This window comes from Xyrauchen texanus, chromosome 34 (assembly GCF_025860055.1).
Source record: "Xyrauchen texanus isolate HMW12.3.18 chromosome 34, RBS_HiC_50CHRs, whole genome shotgun sequence".
Taxonomy (NCBI): Eukaryota; Metazoa; Chordata; class Actinopteri; order Cypriniformes; family Catostomidae; genus Xyrauchen; species Xyrauchen texanus.
Genome location: NC_068309.1, coordinates 8,587,592 through 8,602,651, shown reverse-complemented (window position 1 = coordinate 8,602,651; position 15,060 = coordinate 8,587,592). Strand labels below are relative to the sequence as shown.

General features: G+C 36.0%; 1 protein-coding gene across 2 annotated transcripts in view; it reads left to right on the top strand.

The window, feature by feature from the left end:
• LOC127627671 (potassium/sodium hyperpolarization-activated cyclic nucleotide-gated channel 1) overlaps nucleotides 1–14,430 on the top strand; it is a 133,725-nt gene extending 119,295 nt beyond the window's left edge. The window contains exons 8-9 of one of the 2 annotated variants that reach the window (XM_052104156.1): nucleotides 2,254–2,317; nucleotides 10,304–10,618. In XM_052104156.1, the coding sequence (XP_051960116.1) occupies nucleotides 2,254–2,317; nucleotides 10,304–10,490 (251 nt within the window). In that variant the 3' untranslated portion in view covers nucleotides 10,491–10,618. Of the gene's footprint in view, nucleotides 1–2,253; nucleotides 2,318–10,303 lie in introns of both variants that reach the window. The other variant, XM_052104155.1, reaches the window with a different exon arrangement.
• The last annotated feature ends 630 nt before the right edge of the window (nucleotides 14,431–15,060 follow it).

Genomic DNA, 15,060 nt, shown 5'->3' with positions numbered 1-15,060 from the left:
TAGTGTCACAACATCGACACAACATCGAGTGAGAGACAGAAGGGGAAAGACTCATTTGGAAATCAGCCACATTGTGACATCAGGATTCAGTGCTACTTTGAATCTTCCAACCTCCAAAACATACATAATCATCACAGTAAATTGATGAAAAGAGAGCGGCTGACATACTCTCAAACCTGAAAGTGGTACTATTGTTACTGTAGTTTGCTTTTAGCCAATGAAAATAATAAGATGTCGAGTAAGGATCCCAGATGTTGTTGTGTTTTTGGTTGTAATGTTTCATCTGTCTGTGTTTGTTTGATATGGAATAATTGTGTAGTAAGCCATTTTTATCAAAAAGTAAACCATGATCAGGTATCCAATGTGGAGCTGATCGTGCTTTTAATACAAAGAAAGACAATGTAATGTATTCGCTAATAAGTTTACCAGCCAGAACATCTAGTATTTTTACCGAAATAAACGCATTGGGATAGCTATTTTTCTGTATTTAAATGGTAAAATGATTGAATTGTCACGTTTGTCAGCTTTATAGCATTATTTTATCACATTAAGTATTCAGAAGCTAACAGTGTGGCGCCTTTGTTCAATTCTCGATTGTCATTTTAGTGAAACAACTGTAGTAGCTTAATTGTGCGCTTTACATAAATTGGGGCATATAAATATCAATGATTCGGTTGCATGTTTTCATTCCTTTATTCTTGTAAAAAACATTTCCACACATATTATGGCAGGGGGAATTTGCTCTGCAAAGGTGTTAGCTAATCATAACAATGGCCGTGTATATTGAAGTCTATTAAAAGAGATTTAGCACAGACAGAGTTTCAGACAGAGGGCCAGAGACAGTGTGGAAAACGGTAATGAAATACTATATTATGACCTTTACTATAACACTATAAATAAAACTCAAGGAATATAATTCAATAAAATATAAATGCATGACATGACCCCTTTAAGTTCCATTATAGTCGTAGGGTTATTTTCTCATATGTATCACCAGCTTGCCTGCATCCAGACCTTAATATGCTATTAGTTAGTCAGCATATGTTCTAATGTTCTTTTAAACCTTTTTCTTTGTTTTCGTACTTTTGTTTGTTTTCTAAATTCCTGGCATGTTACTATTGACTTGCCTTGCACTATAAGTTGGATCGGATTGGTTTGAATCAATATTCCCACACCACTGTGACATGCACATCACAATTAATCAATAATAAATAAGAATTTATGTCATCAGGCCAATCAAATCAAATAGAACGCTCAGACGACAGAATTAATAATGCTGTCATAATTCTAAACTAGGATCTACACCCATCTCTGTTTGTGGCATTGACATTATCACCCTTTAAAGACATAGTTCTCCTGTGAACATTTACCGGTACTCGCCCTTGTGTTGTTCCAAACCTGTGTGACTCTTTCTACCATAAAAAGGAGGTAGGCATAATGACACACTTAGTCACAATTCTCTTTCACAGTATGGTAAATGGTCTGCACTTATATAGCACTTTTTTTTTTAACCTTAGAGGTTACCAAAGCGCTTTACACTATGTCCCAATCAACCATCCACACTCACATTCACACACCAATGGCAACAGAGCTGCCATGCAAGGCGCTAGCCTGCCATTGGGAGCAACTTGGTGTTCAGTGTCTTCCCCAAGGACACTTCGGCATGTGGAGTCATGTGGGCCGGGAATCGAACTGCCAACCCTGCGATTAGCAGTCGACCCGCTCTACCACCTGAGCCACAGTCGCAATGAAAGTAAATGGTGATTGTGCCTAACGTCTTTTATGTTCCATGCAAGAAAGTCATATGTGTTTGGAACAACATGAGATTGAGTAAATAATGACAAAATTATCAGTTTTGGGTGAAATTTTCTTTAAACTTGGTGAGTGTCAGTCATATGGCAAGATGGCCAGTGTAAACAAAGCCACAACGTGCATTGGTCCTTTCATGTGGAGAACGGGCTTGTACTAGATTGCCATTGCAAGTTGCTCTTGCAAAACACTTCCTTTGTCAGAAGTGATTTGACATTAGTCCAACTAAAAGAAGGGGTCTTGTCTCATACAAGGGAAAAATACGGACCGTGACTTGATTGATGCTCCATGTACTGTTTTTGGACTGCAAATGCTTGTCTCGTCCTAAGCAAAATTATATATATATAAAAAAATAAAAAAAACATCTGAACTTGCCATGCATTAACCAGAATGACATGTTGTACAATTGATGTATCTATCTTTATTTAAAAATTATTTGACCAGGAGCCCCTCTTGAGATGAGCTCATCTCGTTTTCAAGAGTGTCCTGGCCGACCCGTAGGCAGCAGGTAAATTCCTCGTAACGATCCAGATTTTACCCCCTCACATCTGAAATGACCCACAGGCTCAAGGCAGCCAGCATGCGTTCAGTGCACCCAGTGGACCTCAAAATGAAGGTTAAATCAAAGTTGCTTAAAATTTGTAAGTAAAAACAAGGTTGCATGCTACTGTTAAAGTCAAGGCGAGTAATTTTGTGCATTACATCATTTTTTTATTTCATGAAAATAACCATAATGATAATTGCAAAGATCCTGCTTGCTATTATGATGTTTCTAAACACATAAAGACTTCTTTTGATTGTTTACTCATTATTTGTCTATATCTTTAAATTAACAAGGTTCCCACACTTTTTGACCAATGAATTTCCTGTCATTCATGATTACTGGATAATGATTTGAAAACTATTTATATATATATATATATATATATATATATATATATATATATATATATATATATATATATATATATATATATATATATATATATAAGTATATAAATTAAAATTAACCAAAATGAACAGATATTGTAAAATGATTGTTAATTTTTAGTTCATGTAAACTATTGTGTTAACATATACAACTTTATTTTAAATTGTTGCCAAATCATTTGAGAGAATCAGATTATAGTCAATAAAATATTTTACAGCTGAGCATTATTGATAATAAAAATATAGTGTCCAATAAATATTTCCATGACTTTTTAAAGATTTGTTTAATTTCCATGACTTTTCCAGTACATTTTAATAACAATAACATAAGTTAATATATTCGATAATTAACAATGAACACATTTTCTAAAGCATTTTTCACCATGGTAAATGTTAATATATAAATATACTATTGTTCACAGTTCATGTTAGTATTAGACTTAATTTATACATCTTTTCAGGTAAATGTATTAGTATGTGTAGAAATTAACATTAATAAAAATTAATAAATGCGAACAGTATTGTTAATTTTTAGTTCATTTACTATTGTGTTATAACTAACGTTAACATATACAATCATTTTTGAAAGCGTTGTCAATTAAATATTTTAGATCCAACAATAACTAGTAAAATTTATATTCAATAAATTCCCCATTTGTTTAATTTCCGTGGCTTATCAATATTATAAAATTAAATTGATTTTATATTCTCAGGTTTTCCATGTCTGTCATATAACAAGTGGCAACTAAAATAAAATCATTATCATGAATAGCTTACTTATCTGGCTTTCTCCTGTTAGCGACTGAGGCTAAAACATAAGCTGCTTTCTCCCGGCCTATTTATAGCCATAGTCCAAACATCATGATGGCCACCTGGCTAGGTGCTTGAGCTCGATGGTGCATCACATTCAAGCCTCACCGTGTTCCACTCATTAATCAGAAAATGGGAGGCAGACTTCAGATTATTAGGCATCTTCAATGACACAGACACAGAGGAATCAAGCCCAATATCCCCATTCAGCCCTGGAAGAATTCAGTAGAGAGGATTGATACGTCTCAGTGGAGGCCGCTGAGCTTAGAGGTTAAATGGAATGTTCCGTTCTGCTGAATGTCCAAGCACATTTTGTCGGAATGTCTCTTTCTCCGTGCAAGCCTTATAAAAGGCTTTGTTCTGAAAGAGACTGTGGGTTTCTGTGAAATCAATGCTGTGAGACAATATTCAGAATGTCTATTTTATAGGCTTGCTCACAATGAAATGTTGTGGCACACTTAGAATGATTATTTTGCCAAATCCTGTCATATCTAGACATCTAATATTCTTCCTCATAACTTAGGGTACACTAATTATGTAGCAAAAATCCATTGTTTTCTCAAACTTTGTTCAAATTTAAAGTATTAGTTCACCCAAAGATGGAAATTCTGTATTTACAATATAGCCAAAAGTATGTGGACACCTGACTATCACACCGATATGAGCTTGTTGGACATCCCGTTCTAAAACCATGGACATTTTTTGTGGCTGAAACACCTAACCTCAAAAATCAGTAGGGGAGTTCAGTCCACCTACTTTTGGCCATATAGTGCATTTACTCACCCTTATGTCATTCCAAACATGTAGTGGTGGTGGCGTAGTTGGCTAAAGCACATAACTGGTCATCAGAAGGTCACTGGTTCGATCCCCACTGCCACTACTATTGTGTCCTTGACTTAACTCCAGGTTGCTCTGGGGGAATTGTCCCTGTAATATGTGCAATGTAAGTCGCTTTGGATAAAAGCGTCTGCCAAATGCAGAAATGTAAATGGATGACTTTCTTTCTTCCATGGAACACGACAGGAAAAGTTTTGAAGTTTTCATACAACGAAAACAATAAGGGAAAGATAGCAATACCAAAGTACTTTAATATTGTCTATATAACACATGTGCTACATTTCGAGTCTTTGGAAGCCATATATTAGATTTCTCTGAAGAATAGTTATTCTGTGAAAAACCTTTTGTAGTTATCCTTTAGTATAATTGTGCAAGTGCACATTCAAACTTGGCACATCAAGACTCATTGTGCCAGTTTTGACAAAGACACCAAATGCCATTAGCTTTCACGCGTCACGTAGCCATGCAGCATACACCAAATTTAAACATGAGGAAGCGTGGATGAGATTAGAGAGTTACGGCAAACGGTATTGATTATCTGTTAATTAACAGCTTACATTTTGGCCTCACACAAAGCTACTGGATGGCTTTAGTAGACTTGTAATATAGCGTTGTGACATTGTGAGTTGTATGGACTAATTTTAAGTAACTTTTATTGTGCTTTTTGACAGTCCCTGGTCACTGTATACTTTTAGATTAATATTGTTGTATGGAGGCTAGCAGTAAACAATGACAACGATTTCATGTTTCATATTTAATTTAATTTTGAGCTAACTTTTCCTTTAATGTACCATAAGATTATGCCATTTTTATATTTCAACAGAAACCAAATAATGGCAACTTGAAAACAATCATACAACAGGAAGATCTTGCACAAATTGTAGGGCTTAAATGATCCATTATAACACATTTAAACATCTCCAGAACATGTTCAAACCCCTAGAGGTCATGATTGTTGTTGATCTAGAAGAACTCCTTCTCCACTGGCCCTTTAAAGTTCTTAAACCTGTGAATAACATATTTATGATCAACTCCTCATTCACAGAAATCGTGTTCCCTCCAAACATCTTTTCAGAGGACATGTAAGTCTCTAGATAACACAGTATGTATTTGATTAGATGTAGACAATAGTCTTCTCTATATTGCACTGGATACAATTCACTGTGGCTGCAAGTAGACACGTCATCACCTTTGTCTTTTGAAAATAAATGAGCAAAGGCCATTTTTCTCAGTGTGGGTTCCAAACATCAGACAATCAGTCACGAGTTTCCCCCCTCCCCTCCCTATGCCAAAATGGATTTCAGGTTTGGCTCTTTACAAACTCATTCAGCCAATGTTTACCGCTATTGATGTTGTCGATACAAAGAGCAAGAAAGGAAATTGTGTGTATTTGGATGTGCAAGGACACAACAGGCCTGTAACCCCTTACAGAAGTCTCAAGGGAGCTCTTTGACCCCGTTTCCACCTGGTGTTACGATACGTCTCGGGTGATCCGTGGTCAGGTGAGACATAATGCTGTTTACATCCGGTCACTTAAATGCATCTCCTGTGACCACTTGTGATCTGATTTGGAGGTGATTTGGATCATGACGACATACATCAATCACTGTGTCAGTGCATTACTGCATGATAATAAAGTGCAACAAAGTCACAAAAGACAAAGAAACTCCCAGATGCGGTTGAAATTTAATCTAAACAATGTCAAGCGGAATGATCTATTATTTTAGTGGATTACCTGAATTAAAGGAGCTTCAGGTGTCCGTGCTTGTCATCTGTGTTGATATCAGACACACTAAAGAAGATCCGTGAAGCTCTCTTGATTGTGTATGTATCCGCTTTGAACGTTTTCAGATCATTTTAAAGCCGCTCGTAAACGGCAAAGTTTAAACACTTGTTTTAGCGCAGCGGTTCATTGACAGGTGAGGGGCAGCACTTCAATGCTGGAGGGATGCATGCAAGACTGGATTTGCATTTACACCTCAAATGTGATGTGTACCAAGGTTATAATAGTTTAAAATTTGTAATTTATTTTTATTTCTATTTCGTTTAAAAAAATCACATGGTGTTTTATTAACAAAGGAGTAGCAAGTTCATTTAATCTGAACAATTACACAGCCAGAGGAAGAGTATATAAACTGCTGCTTACCTCTACGTAGCACTGAGAGTTTCTGGCATCCCATCTCCTCCTATCTATTCCATCAATACTAATCCAGTCCAGCGGGGCATTCGAGCTCAGGTCAAGTCTCAAGCCTCTAGCCCTCCACCAGGGACATCAAGCCACATATTTTTACTCTATCCTCACTGCAATATTTAATTAAATTGCGAACTACTGAAGTTCAAAACAAAATCCAAAATAAATAAAAACTATGTTATATTTTAGCTTCTTCAAAGTAGTCACCCTTTGCCTAGAATTTGCAGACATGAACTCTTGACATTTTCTCAACCAATGAAAGGCCCTTGAATAAAAATCATTCAATAAATATTGATTAAAGAGGCTAATTCTTAATAATTATATTTAAATAATTATAATTAGAATATATATAATAAATAAAATCATGCTGATAATTCAAATACATTAAATTATTGTGGCAGAAGTGTAAAGCCTTGATAAGACAATACAGAAAGTGGCTTTAGGCAATATGTTGTTTATTTCCATATTGTTGAACATAAGCCTATCACTGACCTACAATCCATTTTGTAATTCAATTAGTCAATCTGTCCGAAGTTACTTATTATAAGGGCTTTGCGTGATGTTTATTTTGGAGTGTCTCACTTTGATCATGTCTTAAACAGCGTCTTTAGGATAACAAAAAATGTCAATGTAGTTTGGAACTTAAAAACAGGCCACAAGACCCCTGCATTCTGAGATGCGATCTGTCCAGCTGTGTTTGAATGAAAGAACACGTCAGCATCTTGTTCTATCTACCATCTGTAAGTGTAGTTTCTTGTCTGTACAGCTGCGTGTTGCAGCAATAACTGTTGACCGAGACTCGTAAAACATGAAGGAGGTATTGTACTTCAAGCTTGATTTGCTCTGATGGTAGAAAATTATTACAGCCAGGGGACAGGATTAATTGTGTTAATTTTGAATGCGTTTAATATATATATATATGGTAGTATTTGTTTTCTTAAATTATATTCTTGCTAATTTTGTCCATACAGGATGATTTCAATGACTTTATTAAACATTAAAATATTTTTGCATTACAATAAGGACAATTTTTAGGACAATTTAATTTTCAAAGCAATTAAAAGGACAATTAAACATTTGTCATGAAAATAATACATTTGCATTGTTTTCTTTATGCTAAATATAATTTCATATTATTTTCTAATTGCCATTTACTCTGAGGCATTGTTCATGGAACGTTTGCAATCTGAAAAGTTTCCAGAATATTCTTTATGATGCAACAAATGTGACATTGAGCAATTATCAAAAATTTTGACTTGACTCATTGCAAAACAAAAAAGGTACGGAGCCCCTAAAGGGCCAAGGTGGTAGGGAAAAAATTAGTAGTGTGGGAAGAAAATATGCAAATGGTTTTGCGTTCTCTCGCAAAACTTTGCGTTCCCCCAAGAAAATTGCTTGCACTCGCAAAACTTTTGCTTTCCCACGAAAAACGGTGTTTTCTCTCAAATTATTTAGTTTTCTCTCGTAAAACGTTGTGTTCTCTCGCAAATTATTTTGCATTCCCTCATAAAACGTGTGCTCTTGTATATCCATTCCTGTACCTGAATGCTCTGTAGGCTTTTGCATTTATGAGAGATAAGTCAAGTGCTGGTGCCTACTTTTCATTGAAAACTGAGAAGAGTGAGAAGATACAGTGACTCCTTTCTGTATTGCATAATTACATCATACGTAAATCTGATATATGGCATATGCAAAAAATAAAATATATATATATATATATATATATATATATATATATATATATATATATGATTTTAATGCAATTCAAAATGCTGCATATTTAAAAATGCTTCAAAAACGACCGTTTATATATGTAATATGTTTTCCCAAAATACAGGCCTAATGGAATTTGAATATAGTATGCTCAAATATCAAATATTATTTTATATGTACGTATGTTTATGTGGCGATTTATCAGGTGCCAGCAGATGGTGACAATTATGTGTCGAACATTCGACACTGACATGTACCAAACCAGCTATCCACAGGCTACTATGAAGGGACAGCAATTATGGTGGCCAAACTAAATGGTTGTTCCAAATACAAATGCATGCAAAAATTCTCAGGGGAACGCAAAGTTTTGCGAAAAAACCCAAAAGCATTTGCTTATTTTTTTCCCCACCCAGCTAATTTTTTCCCACCACCTTAGTAGTAGCAAAGGGACCAACACATTTGGTAAATTAGTCCCCCAATACAAAGTACAAAGGGTTAATATTTTTTTTTTTTTCAATTGTTTATCTGTTAAGACAAAATGCTATAATATCCTAATTGTTAACTAATTAAAGAGAGTCCACGTTTATATTCTGCTTTTAACACTACAGGCTGCTTGACAGTAAAATGTTATATGTCCCATAGCAGCTGGATCCTAAAACTATGCTTTCACCTTGAATGGTAAAGACTTTAAAGCATGCGTCCTACCCGATTCACGCCAGGCTATGGCTGGGTGATTGATAGCTTATCACTTTATGCCTTCAGCTCACAAGAACCTTACTCAGTCAACTAATGTAAAAGCAGAATTCTGCTCAGCTATTTTGTACAAAAGGGCAGTACTAGAAGAGGTTCTCTGAAAAATCGATACATCCCCCATTTATGATAGAGGCAAAATAGTGACTTGGGTAGAAGGACTGAACAGACCTAAATCATTTTGCACACTGAAGTCAATTTCAATTCAAATTAGGAAACCCTAACTATCGGCCATAGCTAATCATTCTGCTAGCACTCTTTACAAGCGTTAGCAGATCAATCATTTGATTTTTGTCATCATTAGTCCCAACTTTATGGAAGAGAGCATTGATCTCACAGAAACCCAGTAATAAAGGACCATTTTCGCAATGATCAGTGATTCTATTTTTATATTAAATGCATCATATGTAGGCCATCAACACAGAGACGTAGTTTAGCTTAGCTTTTCAGGCTAGGCCATACAAAATAAGGAATCGTTTGAGAGAAGACACAAATATATGCAGGCCCAAACACATTTCACATCAAGTTAAGAATACATTCTGCATTTTCTTAGTTATAACAGTTTGTTCCTTTCTTTTTTAACATTAAAAGCTACTAGTCAATATGTGCATTTTGTTAGCTATCAGTGTTTGTTGTTAGTTCCATTCTTTTTTTAAAATGAAAAGCTATAAGGTACTTTTCAAACTTGAGCTTTGGATTTTAACATCTATCCTCATTCTTTAAACTATTACAGATAATCAGGTCATTAAAATATATAGAAATATCAGACAAGACACTTAGAGAACTATTGGCTGCTGATATACATGTTGTACACTACATTATTTTATTTAGTGTAGTGGCTTACTATATTTCTGTTTAATGCCATAAACTTTGGATCCTATTAAAACATTATAACTTCATGAAAATGAGTCATACTTTAAGTGTGTAGTCCCTGTAATGGAACGGTTGTGGTATAGTATGTGATGTGATGTTTTAGACTTAAAAACTGTGTATTTGTCATAGAAAAAGTAGAAAGAAATCTATGCAAATTAAGATTAAATGAGGTAAGCACCACAGCTGTAAAAGCCAACATCTCAACCCATCAATCCTACCTAATAGACAGAATGACTAGTTAACCCTTCCACATTTGTGTTATTTTTTTGCCCTTCCTCTCATTGTTAAACATGTTTTGTTGACGCTTTTGATGCTAAATTGTATAAATGCTGTGCTATTCACTCAACCCCAGCTAAAGATTGACTTTCTTTCGGTTTTGCACCCAAACAGGGAAGAAGAACTCGCTCCTGCTCCAGAAATTCCAGAAGGATCTGAATGCTGGCGTTTTCAACACACAGGAGAACGAGCTGCTGAAGCAGATAATCCGACAGGACAGGGAGATGGTGATGATGGTAGATCGGAAGCTGTCAGTCACGGGGATGAATTCCACGCCGATGTCTGGAAACTCCATCATTAACTCTCCTGCCCAGCCACCATTCACTACAGCAACTGCTATTCTTGGGAGCAACCAATTACAGCAACAGGCCGCCCCATTGAGCTACAGCACCTCTGCAACCATCAACCAGTCCGGCCGTGTGCCATCCTCCCAAGGTGTCACGTTTTCGGCAGCAAGCGTATCGCACGGGAACCTCAACACCTCTTTCCCGAATCCCCCTACTCCCTTGCACCAGCCACCATCGGCGATCATGTCCCCATGCTCTTTTACCACATCTGTATGCAGTCCCCCGGTTCAGACCCCTATAGCTAGCCGGACATTTCAATACGGATCACCGACAGCTTCCCAACTGTCCCTTGTACAGCAGCCTTTACCCCAGCAGTCCTCGCCTGTTTCCATACCCCAACAACAACTGCAACAGCAGCAACAACAGCCACAGCCATCACAAGGGGCATCTCCTCAAAGGAGCGAAGTCCACAAGAGCACACATGCTCTCCAGTCAGGAAGCCTGAGCCGGGACATACGCCATCTCTCTGCCTCTCAGCCTTCACTCCCCCACGAGGCCTCATTGGTTGCCCGGGCGCACCCCACATCGGGCGAATCACTCGCATCCATTCCTCCACCCATGGGATCCACGGCAGGTGTCCAGGCCCCAGGCTCCGCACTGCAAAGTGGAATCCGCACCAACGTTCCACAGAGGGTCGCCCTTTTCCGACAGATGTCATCGGGCGCGTTACCGCCAGTGCGTGCAGCGCCTTCTAGTGGCCAGCACAGGGATTCCACTGGCTCCAGAAGAGAGTCAGTCTTAAGCAGTACAGAGACGGAACAAGACAAGATGCGATTTGCATCGAATTTATGATCCCATTTTACCTTTTTTCTTGTTTATTTTTAAAAAAATATTTGAATTGGTTTTTATGTATATACAAAAAAAATGGGGGAAAAGACTCAAGTATTTTTTCTTTCTCCAACTTCCTCTGAAAAAAAAAAGATCCTCATAGCTATCCTGTACAGAATTTCCTTGTACAATATTTTAGACACAATTCCCCTTCAACTTAAGAATGTATATTATACAAATATATATGTGCAAATCCAACTAGAATATTTGGCATTGACCATATTGGAAAAACTCTAGGATAAACTCAAGTCTTCCTCTCAAACATATGTGACTATAATGTTTTGGAAGATGTTCTATTCTGTTCATTTTTCTTATGGTTTGGAATCATCATTTTTGGTATAGAAAGGCAATGTGTCTGGGAATGATGTTTTAAAATTGTATTTTCTGTTTTTGTTTTTTTTGCGTTGAGAACACGACAAATGTCAAGCATTCAGCAGCTATTGGAATCAATGTGGGAAATGTTTGCACAGTTGAACCTGGGAAATACAGAGTTGTTTTAAAAGCACATCTATAAAACCTTACCTGTAGGGGAAAAAATATCGAAAAATGCTCTGAGTAACAAATCGAGGTGTCTGCAATAATTTGTGTTGTGCAGTTATTGCATCGTGTTCATTTTTGTGTTATTTTTGTTTATTATTAATTGTATTTTATTTTATTTTAAAGAAGGGTGCATGGTGGAGTCGGATGGTTTTATTTTCTATATTTAATTTCAGACCGTGATGGACATTATGAAATGTCACTTAAAGACTGTACATTTACAATATTTATAAAACTAAAGATTATCACCATTATGCAATAGACTGTGATATAAAGATTACCTATACGTGTGTTGTACATAGTTTTGTAGATCTAGTATTTACAAAGTAATGTGTGGTGCATTCTCAAACATGGCAATGTCTTATCTCTGTCAGCAGCCTAGGTGTAATGCCTATATATATATATGCATATATATATATTCATATGGTAATATGTGACTACAACCATCAGAAACAATCATTAGAGATAAGAAAACCTTAATGCAAATAGTAGCATTACACTGTAGTTAGGACTAGGGACAATATCTATACTTTCAAAAAATGTCCCTAAACAAAGCTTTTCGAATATAAAGGTAAAAGAGATTACAGTGGCACGAAAACGTGTTGGGGGAGGGGATTAATGCATCATCTGCAAAGCTTAATGCATTTCACCAATGTTACATCATCATTTATGTTTTGTAATCCCTAAATGGGAATCAGATGTATTATTTGATCATTTGCTGGTCATAACACAAGGCAGCCAATGGATGTGTGCGTACAGAAAAATCAAATCCATCTGCGCTTTATAGTTTCACTTTAATGGTGTTCCCATTAATGGATATTATTAATGGATATACACAAGAATCAAGACTACGGCAGCTCGGTGCAATGCTTCATAATATACAAGTATTGTTCTTGTTTTGCATTTAAAATGGTTTTTAATACTGTGAAAAAAAATTAAAACTTACTCTTTATTTTGAATCAAATGCTTGAGCTTTACCTTACCTTTGTTTCTAGTTTAAAAAAGTATGTCGACCTTAAAGCTGAAGTGAGTCATTTGTTGTTATTAAAATAGCTATTTTCTCCTATCCCAGTATAATATGCAAAAACAGCTATAAGTAAGCCATTTGTAGATTGCTTTCCCCAAAAAGTGCAAACACTGTGGCATGTTCAAAACATTGCTTAAAATTCTGTTTGAGAATTCTAACCAACCAATGGCATAAGTTTGGGGGCGGGACTATCTGTTTATCCAACCAGTGGCCATTCGTTTTGTAATTCCATTTGGAGGTGTTAGTAGAACAGAAATGGCACTCTTTGGCTTTAAAGTCAAAGTTATGCAACATAAAAATCGATAAACTGATTGTACTGCAAACACATCATAATTACCTAAATGGCCTGCAGACATTATTCCTTCTGGCCTTTTCTTCAAGAGTAATTATTCTTTTTCCATATCCAATAACATATCAGAGAGGATGAGAAGATATATGAAGACATTTAAAAAACAAAAACAGAAGCTAATTTGCATTAAGGTTTCTATCTCACCCGTATGTCCATTTATTCTGGGGCTTGAGACTTTAAAATACCACGTCAGCCATGTAACAATGGGGTCAAATGGATTTGACAAGGGGTGAATTGTAGCTTTGACTCGTTTTTTACTCCTATGTCCGGTTTTAATTTATTCTTATACATCAGTTAGTTGCAGTCCTCTAATCTGATTGGATAATTGGCATTCCAAGAGTGCGACATGCAAAGGTTGATCCTACTTTGGCTTCAATTGAAACTATTTTCATTAGAGGAGCAAAAATAGACAAAACAACTAGCCATATTGTGTCTAAAATGTAAGTTACACAATATCAACTTCTGCTTGATATTGCAGTATTGCATTCACAGTCGTGATATTATACTGAATATAAGCACGACCGTGATTCCATTGGCCGAATCACAGCAATGCTAATATGCAGAAAAAAAGCACTCTTGCTCATGTGACTTTTCTTTCATTTTAATACCTTTCGATGTTATTGAATAAACTTTGGACCGGACATATGCAAAGTCTAAAAGCCCCTTGCACAATTTTTTAAATACTAGAATACTCCAGAAACCCACTTGTGTCAGTAATGTACCAGTGCAATTCCCATACAGCCGACCATAAACGCATGCATTGTCACAAGTACTTAAAAGAGAAACTATTTAAAAATGTTGACGTTTAAATGTATTGTGAGATTGTTTTACTTTTTGTTTGTTTGTTTGTTTGTTTGTTTATTGTCTGCCTAGACGTTATTTGTGCATATCAGAAACATTGACTTTTTACGAAAAGGACATTCTTAAGTATTTGTGCCTAAACTATAGCCATGTTTCATCCTGTTCATTTTATGAGCGTCTCGTGTGCGCATGCACTTGTGCACACGTGTATGGAGACAAGTGTATACATGTTTGTTCGATGTTCTCAAAGAACAAAAGCAATGAAAATGGCCAAATGCATCAGAGTTTAAAAAACAGCTAGCTGTGCTGTACGGCAAAGCATCTGTGAAAACATACTAGTGAAATAATACAAATAATAATAATAATATATATATATATATATATATATATATATATATATATATATATTCACATTTATCAAACAAGCAGTATCAGCAGAAATGATGATAAATCTGGAACGGTTAAACGTGTGAAAAATGATGCTGAAAGGTTGTAACTGACTTTACAACCATGTTGTTCACTTTAGTATAATGAAACTGGCCAAAGTGAAACAGTTGTGAATTGCACTTTCAGTTTAAAGAGAGTGAGAGAGAAATATAGAAGCAAATGAAACATACATAGTAGTGGGATTAATAAAGGGGTTACTGTATCATTTAGAATCACATTCTCTGGCCCCTGTTTTTTGGGACCCACAGGAGGTACTGTGTTTTAAAATACAACAAAAAGCACTTAGAGGGGTAGTTCAGTAAATCATAAAAATTCTGCAATCATATACTCACCCTATGTCAACCAAAACCTGTATGTGTTTCTGTCTTCCGTAGAACACAAAAGAAGTTTAGCAGAATGTTGCTGTTTTCCATACATATTTGACATGAAGCTGTGAAACTCAGTACCCCATTCACTTTAATTGTATTGAAAAGAGCAGCACAAAACCCTCTTTTTTGTCTACGGGGTGGAGAAAAACAGAAAGGGTGAATAAATT